The 9,174-nt window shown below is 34.1% G+C and overlaps 1 protein-coding gene across 1 annotated transcript in view; it reads left to right on the top strand.

The window, feature by feature from the left end:
- Window positions 1-271: 271 nt before the first annotated feature.
- LOC143226201 (uncharacterized) overlaps window positions 272-9,174 on the top strand; it is a 43,098-nt gene continuing 34,195 nt past the window's right edge. The window contains exon 1 of the mRNA XM_076456869.1: window positions 272-427. Coding sequence (XP_076312984.1) covers window positions 373-427 — 55 coding nt within the window. The 5' untranslated portion in view covers window positions 272-372. The remainder of the gene's footprint in view (window positions 428-9,174) is intronic.

Below are 9,174 nucleotides of genomic sequence, written 5' to 3'. Positions count from 1 at the left end.
TAAAGTGCGTAAGGATATATAGATTTGCATAGTTTTGGATAGAAATTAATATTTCTGAGCCATGTGATATAAATATCAAAGTCCTGAAATATAATGGGCATCTTAAAATATCATATCTTCTGTGTCGTCCACCGAGTACGATAAATGATGTGCAGTTAACGATAGAGTATGTTTTAGGTATGAAAACTGCGCATGCGCTGTCCGTAATTCCACCTAGAACAGCTCGAGTCAGCACGATTTCTGGATTCATTACTCTTACACACCCGCCAGAAGCAGTAAGACCATCATCACGTTGAGCGTGTAATTCGTCCAGTTCTCTGAAACTTCAGTCATTTGGTTGAGTGCTTCAGATTTTGGAGAAAGCAAATAAACATGGGATCAGAAATGTGGTTACTAATGCTCATGATTAGTATTAGCGCTTTATCAAGTAAGTGTGAAAATTACTTACTTTTGTTTAAATCTGATTTTAGATCTCGTTTGCAGCTTCAAGATCAGATCCACTGTTTGGATTTGATGTACACTTGACATTGTAAGTGTGAAAATTACTTACTTTTGTTTAAATCTGATTTTAGATCTCGTTTGCAGCTTCAAGATCAGATCCACTGTTTGGATTTGATGTACACTTGACATTGTTGACACTCGTATCTTTAAAGAACGATAAAATGATTATTCTTTCTTCTTAAACAAGCACGTCACGAAACAGGTTCATGACAAACTAAATGAACCAATATTTTTATAACTATTTACAGCTTTTATAGTAAGTGAGTAGCATTTGTTTTTTTATTCTGGAATTGGTACGCCTATAGATCACTGGTGCATTCGTTCTCAAGTACCCAATGAACCAGCACTGTTAAGTTGAAACAAAAAGAAATGTGCGTATTTTCAGATGCTAATTCAGTAGTCAAATTCAAAATTAAACTGGAGAAATTCGCATATTGGCAGATATTAAATTAAAAGTTCTCGTACTATCAGATGTAAATTGAAAATGAAGAAATGTGCGTATTCTTAGATGCAACTGTTAGTGGAAAATAAATCAAACTGTCAGATTCTATTTAAGTCAGAATGTTACTTAGTTATTTTTGAAGATTCTCTTATTAAGTGAATTTTGAAAAAACAAAGTTACCGAGGACTATCACACTGATATTATTTACACCATCAGATTATCTTTCAATTTGATCGATTTTCCTAATGTCTGATGCTGAGTTAATCTCCATAAATGCACCGACAGATTTAAGTCTATAGAATGTAATATTCTAAGTGGAGCTGAAGAAAGTTGTCAAACTTTGTTCTAACGTGAAAGTTGTTCCTATTGTCTGATGCTAAATTCATCTGCAAAAATGCACCGACAGGTTTAAGGCTTCGTAGTTTAATATTCCAAGTGAAACTGAAAATATACCATTTGAGTCAGTTTTGAAGTGAATGGTTCGCATACTGTCGGACTTTAACTAAATCCGAACACAGAGCTGAGAAAAACAAAACAAAGCCATTTGTACGTTTCACACAAACTTCATGACCATGATTGTATCAGGTACTGGCAAAACCATGGTCCTGAATAAATGAAGTATTTCTGAAACGTACAAACGGCTTTGGTTTTTCTTCAATTTTGTAATTGTGAAGTTTCACTAAGTACCGATGGTTTCAAGTGTCAGTTATATAAAGTTAAATAATCACTAATTTTAGAATATTTTGCTCAAGTTATTCTGGTTCCAATTAGAGTTAAATAAATACTTTAATTTGCTCATAATATCTTAAAATGAAGAATTCTCATATTGTCAGTTTACTAATGAAAACTCATCATGTATTCAGACTGTCAGATCGTAGTTCAACAATATTTTATATTTGTCATTATTTGATATTCCTTAGAGCGTTTGCTAATATAATATGCAAAATTCATTGAAAGGAACAACAGATAACATCGAATACAAGCAATACTTTTCGAATTGCAGTGCAACTATTTCATAAACCACTGGCCCTCGGGGGTTCTCCAGTGGATACGAATATCTTCGAATATCTTTCTATCCTGATTTTGTTTGGTTTATTACCCTTATTCTTATTTATATAATAATAAGATAAAGTATAATTAGAACAATATCTGATTTAAAAAGTAGAGTATATTTATTATTTGTTAACATTTTAACGTACTTAATTTTTATATGGAGTGTATTTGTATTCTATATTTGTACATATATTTTGCAAAACGAAAACGTTTTTGTTATGTTTTTGTTGCAGATTTTCAGTAAAATTATTTCTTGAAGTCTGTTTGTTTGTTTTGGAATTTCGCACAAAGCTACTCGAGGGCTATCTGTGCTACCCGTCCCTAATTTTGCAGTGTAAGACTAGAGGGAAGGCAGCTAGTCATCACCACCCACCGCCAACTCTCGGGCTACTCTTTTACCAACGAATAGTGGGATTGACCGTCACATTATACGCCCCCACGGCTGGGAGGGCGAGCATGTTTAGCGCGACGCGAGCGCGAACCCGCGACCCTCGGATTACAAGTCGTACGCCTTACGCGCTTGGCCATGCCAGGCCTTCTTGAAGTCATGAAACCAGTTTAAAAAATTGACAAAGGTTTATTTGTTTTTTGAATTTTCACGCAAAGCTACACGAGAGCTATCTGCGCTAGCCGTCCCTAATTTAGCAGTGTAAGACTGGAGGGAAGACAGCTAGTCATCACCACCCACCGCCAACTCGTGGGCTACTCTTTTACTAACGAATATTGAAAAATAGAATAATCTGATATTCCAGTGTTTTCTTTTATACACACATATATATATCTCATTCCTTTCATTATAAAAACTCATATTTAAAAGCTTCTATAAGTTATAATACAATGTCAGTTTTAAAATGCATGTGACGTAAAAACGTATTCTTGTCATCGTTTACACATAGATAGACAAATATATATATATACACACTTCAGTACAATCTTTACGATCTAAAATAACAGTGGACAGCAGTGGTCCAAGAGGGAAAGATGACTTACGAAAAGCAACTATATGAGTTATTTAGCAGCGAAAATAAATGTAAAGCAATGGAGAGAAAAGTGCTTAGTTTTCCTTTTCTTTATTTAGTTATACTGTAGCTGTATAGGTTTTATTTGTTGAAGAGAGTTGTAATATTTCTGTGCTTCTGAAGTACTGGTGGTAATACCATAAAATTATATATATATGGTGATTTCAATTTTTTAAAAAAATTGTTTTTGATTTATAGCCAACATGGCATTTATGTATATATATTCCAGTTACTCAAAATGATATTGTACAATCTGTTCATTACTAAACATACAAGAGGAATATACGTTAGGATATGGGAGGAAACTCCTTTTAGGCTCAGTTGTGGTGGTAGAGGTCTGTAATACCGTACCACACTAAGGACTGGAAAGTGGTACACCTCTTCAAACGTCGTGTTCATAATTAAGTCTCTGTTTTATTGTTCAATTGTGCGTCGGCAAAGTATATTTAATACGCGTCGTATGCCTTAGCCATTTCTTTAAAAATTCACATATAAAATTAATAATATGCACGTTTCTTTTGATTAACTCTAAGTTTTCTCACATTTTTTAAAACTAGTTCTCATGCTAATCAAAGGAAATTTTACTGATACAAAATACGATTACTGGATGTAGTTCTCATTCTATTTTATATCAGACTGTTCCTAACTTACGGATTTCTAGTGTTTTTCTCTCTCTTCTTCATTTAGCTTAAAAAAAACAAAATTAACAATCGCTTTTATACTTTTGAGCCTTTCAGTCGCTCAGTGGCAAAATTGTGAGCTTATAGCACAAAAATTTGGGGCTCAATTCCTGAGACTGGTACAGCACAGATAGCCCATTGTTCAACTATGTGATTAACAATAAACAAATTTAATCCTTCGAAATATGCGTCTAACATTTTTATATGGAAAAAATCTCGTTTTTCTTATTATCGGAAAACGGCTTTCCTTTTCAGATATTGCCTGTAACAAGACAAGAGTTGATCACAGTTTCCTTATAAACATGTTTCTTGTGTTTTGTTACTAAATTTTGTCTTAGGTTAAATATTGGTCTCTCTAGAATAAGCCATTAATATGGTATTTCTTATTTTGTACAATTTCTTGAAATTTCTCCTTTGTACAACACTGGAAGTTTGTTGTAGTTTTTCAAAATATCTTTCATTATTCTTCGTGTTGCTTTTCCTTCTTGTTGGTTATAATGTTTGGTCACCGGTGAATAAAACAAAATATAGATTTGGATTCCTGTGGGTTTACCAAAATGCCCACTGCACTGGAAAAATAAGTTCGTTGAACTTCATTTAGTAAATAAAGGTCACCACATAGTTTTCTCTAGGTTAATCAGCCATGAGAAAGAGGTTTTAACCTATTTGAAATATCATCTATTTATTTTGGAAAAAAAACTTAAAATGCAGAGGAATTAAAATCATTTGATCGTCCATTTTGGATCTTAATTGTGTAACAAAGATAAACACACAAAACATTGATTCTAATTTATCTGATCTCATGAAAATAAATCACCTTGATCTCCCTATTATGACAGAAGAACAGAGTATCGTTCCTGTAATCCTTAGTTTAATGAAAAAAACAACAGAAAAGTGTAATTTTTTAGCTTTATGCTTGGATAAACGCAACACATCTTACTTAAACTATCTTATCTAATGAATATAAGACATCGTTACCAAGTTAGCAGGTTTCATTTCTGAACTTTCTGTTTTTATTAACACGAGACAACGTGCCTGAACTCCTGATCTGATAAACACAATATATTTTTCCAAAGATCCAGGTTCTATGAACACACTACATCATTCCTCACCTTCTGATCTAATGAACATAAGACATTGTTACCAAGTTAGCTGATTTGACGAACACAAAACATCATTCCGGAATACCCTGTTCTAATGAAGAAATACACAATGTTACTGAAGCAAAACTCTTGATGAAAACTAAACTATGTTACACATGAGTTTCATTTGTTGTTCCTTTTTAATATTCTTCCTTTCGTTCATTTAGTTTGTATACTTACTAGAATATCCAACAAAACAAAAGACTGGTTTACACAATGTCATCGTATAATCCTAAAAGCTTTATTACTAGAATAATATATCTCAGAATAGAATTAGTTAACAATGTATTAAACAATGGATTATCAGAATACTTTCCGTACTATAAAAGGTGGTGTGAAATTTTCCGGTTTTTCATTCTTTCTTTTTGAATTTCGCGCAAAGCTACACGAGAGCTATCTCCGCTAGTGGTCCCTAATTAAGTAGTGTAAGACTAGAGGGAACACAATTAGTCATCACTACCCACCGTCAACTCTTGGGCTTATCTTTTACCAACGAATAGTGGGATTGACCGTCACATTATAACGTCCCCTAGCTGAAATGGCGAGCATGTTTGGTGTGACGGGGATTCGAACCCGCGACCCTAGGTTTACGAATAGAGTGCCTTAACCACCTGGCCATACGAAATAAAGTCATTGTACTAGAAAAGATAGAAAATATTAACTGATTTTAAACATGGCATAAATACCTTTAGCTACAATGACCATAGTTATTACTTTTTCCAAATATAGTATGAAAACTACTTTTATAAATGTGATTTAACGTATTCCCACCCTGCATTTTCATACAAAATGCCAAGCAAATAAATACTTTGTAAAGAAGATCAGAAAAATAAAAAATACATATTTAATATTGAACTTAGTCAATTAATAAATACTAGATTAAAACTGGATTGAGAACCATGTTTTCCAGACATTGTGGGTCTTCATTAGAAATTAGATTTTTTAACTTCAACAACATTCTATCCACCCATGAGCTGAACACCAAGAACATAGGACCCTAGAGTTCTTGTATAGCCCTTTTCAACTTTTTAACTAGTAAACAGTGAAAGGGGGACCAAACAGAACATTCATCGTTATTAGGACTTTGAAGTGAATAGTGAAATTGACTATCATTTCTATAACGCGCTCATTTCCGAAAGAGCTGAGCGTATCTCACAGCAGTATGTCTCAAATCTTAAACCGTCGATTTGCAGCCCAACACACTACACCTCAGGCCACGTTTAACCTAGAATTCAGGAAATTCAAACAAATGGTGCGACTTGTGTTAGTGTAAATTATTTACACTTTTCTAATCGTTTACTGTTTTACCTTTCAAAGCTACTTTGTGCAAGCAATAATTTCTCACGGTATACGTGATTCTTTCAAAATGCGTGGCGTCGTTAGTTTCTATTGTTTATTGCTACTAACGTAAGATATTTACACTGGCTCATTTAAAATTTTTCTAAGTAAGAATCAACAATACTCTTTTCAATAAAAATATTTATGTTTAATAGAATAAACTCGTTGTCTACGCAGATAGTTCTCCAAGGTTTAACGGAATAATCACATTGCTTTACTAGGTGGTTACTCTTATAAGGAAGTTTCATCATATACCAAACGATGCTACGATAAGTGTGACACTTGCTTCCAACAAGACGTCAGAATTTACAATGAGAAGCCAATACTTGACAACTCGGTCATTCGACAGGCTGTTGGTATAATGATACCAAGACGGGTTCTATTCTTTTAGGACGTGAAGACTAGAAAAGCCATTTTAAAGCAAACATTCAAACCATTAGGCTTTTAAGTCTTTGTGTTATGCTACACATTTTCATACCATTCCATTCAGATGTTTCAGTGGAATAAATGACAAACAGTGGGTATAAACGTTTTGTTTGTTTTAGCGAAAAGTTGCACAATAACAGTAGTTGTCAAATAACGATTCATAAACATAATGAAGCGGTTTTATTTTGTCCATCATACTGTATATTTCAACAGAAAACTGGTATATATATTTTTAATAGATATTCATTACCATAGCAACAGAGACCATTTTGATGATTCCCGTATTTTGTAGTAGTTTGGTTTGTTTTGAATTTCGCACAAAGCTACTTGAGGGCTATCTGTGCTAGTCGTCCCTAATTTAGCAGCTTAGGACTAGAAGGAAGGAAGCTAGTCATCACCACCAACCGCCAACTTTTGGGCTACTCTTTTACCAACGAATAGTGGGATTGACCGTCACATTATAACGTCGCCACGGCTGATAGGGCGAACATGTTTGGTGTAACTGGGATTCGAACCCGCGACCCTTAGATTACGAGATTATCCACCTAGCCATGCGATCCGCACAATTGGCAATTTTAATATTGTAATTCTATCAACCTGAAAAGGAAAAACAGTTTTCCGTCTAGATCTCTTCTAATTGAACTCCCCAAGTATCATATGAGGTCTGGAAGATTCTAATTCTCAAATTACCACTTTGTTTTTATACCGTTCACTATAGCAATGGTATATTGGATAATATTGATTAGAAGTTTGTTTTCCCTCTTATACCATTCGGCGAAAAGAACTAACCAAATTAAATAAATGAAATAACTCATATTTTGTATAAAATATGTGGAAATCTCAGCAGTAATTTCCAGGATTATATACAGTACTGAGAATATTTATAATGAAATACATAGGGATCTCGGCAGTAATATCGAGGATTAATACTGACAATATTTATGATTAACATTTTTTGTAATCCGTGTGTTATTGGATACACTTCAAGTAACAAAGTCGTGCACCCGCAAGAAATGTGGCGCATAAACAATTAAGATATTTTTTGAGACGAATATAATAAAGACAAAATAATTGTTTCAGTACTTGAAAATAACTGTTTTCTTTACTTAGAAGGCTACAATATAATATTGTATCTGATTACACTTAATGAGAAAGTATGTTATTATTCTGTCAGATAGTGATGACTTTTCTTTATTTAAATTCAAAGCTACACAATGGAATATCTGAGAGTTTCAACGTAGGGATCGAACCCCTATTTCAGCATTAGATGTCTTTTAGTTTACTAAAGCTACCGAGAGAAGAGAAAGTCCGACAAAGATGCTTGTATATTATGTTAGATATACTTCTTTAGATGTGGATACATTTTCACAAAAAATTATTTTAAAATGGTGATAACCACTGGCTATAGATTTCCCTAGACCAGTTGTGACGGGAATGTCTTATCGAACGTTCAGGAACGCATGAGAAGCACACAACCATTATATAAACAGCTAACAGGTTGAATGACGTATCATTTCTGGATATTAAATGTTTGACCTCCCGCTAGTACAGCGGTAAGTCTACGAATTTACAATGCTAAAATCAGGGGTTCGATTCCCCTTCGGTGGGCTCAGCAGATAGCCTGTTGTGGCTTTGTTAAAAAAAAACACACACATTAATTGTTTGTCCGTGAACTTTGACATTTTTTTTTCTTTTCAATATTATTTATTTATCGCTAAGGAAAAAAAGAGGTTGTGCAAATGGCCCAAACATATTCTGTTACATTTGTGGTAAATCTGTTATATATTTTTATCTAAGTAAGAGTTTTTCTTCTCCATTTGTAAAAAGTTCTTACGTAAAAGAAAAATATTATTTTCAAAATCTGCGTAGCTGGATAATGGAAAATGCATTATTCAAACTAAAACAACTTTTACGAACTTTAAATTGGCAGCCCAATGTTATTAATAACGACAGTGATGAATAATCGTTTAACTCGGGTTAATTGTTGAGTCGCGTGAAAAGATAATGTTAATATCCGGATGTATACCAGCCATCTCTAATGTTGAAATGGTAGGCTCAAGAGATAACTTGTCATTACCACTCACCGCTACCTCTTGAGCTATTCTTTATCAACTAATAGTAGGATTGACTGTCACATCATAACGGCTATACAGTTGATAGGCAAGAATGTTCGGCGACGGGTTTAATTATACCAGTAATTAGTTTTTACGTTCATTTACATATAACCTGTAAGTTGGTAATACATAAAAAATTCAACAGCCCCTCACGTTTTGGCTACTCGTACTCGAATTCCCGTCACACCAGACATGCTCGTTCTTTCGTCCTTGGAGACGTTATAATATCATCGTCAATCCCACTATTCGTTGGTACAAGAGTAGCTAAGAGTTGGCAGGGGATGGTGATGACTAGCTGCCTTCTCTCTAGTCTTAGGCTCCTAAACTACGGATGGCTAGCGCAGATAGCCCTAGTGTAGCTCTGTGCAAAATTCAAAACAAACCAAAGCAGTTTATTTAATAGCGGGATTGACCGTCACATTTAAACGCCCTCACGGCTGAAAGGGCAAGCATGTTTGG

Source organism: Tachypleus tridentatus, chromosome 9 (assembly GCF_004210375.1).
Source record: "Tachypleus tridentatus isolate NWPU-2018 chromosome 9, ASM421037v1, whole genome shotgun sequence".
In the NCBI taxonomy this organism is placed as follows: Eukaryota; Metazoa; Arthropoda; class Merostomata; order Xiphosura; family Limulidae; genus Tachypleus; species Tachypleus tridentatus.
The sequence above is the reverse complement of the archived record's forward strand: the minus strand, read 5'-3'. Positions and strand labels throughout refer to the sequence as shown.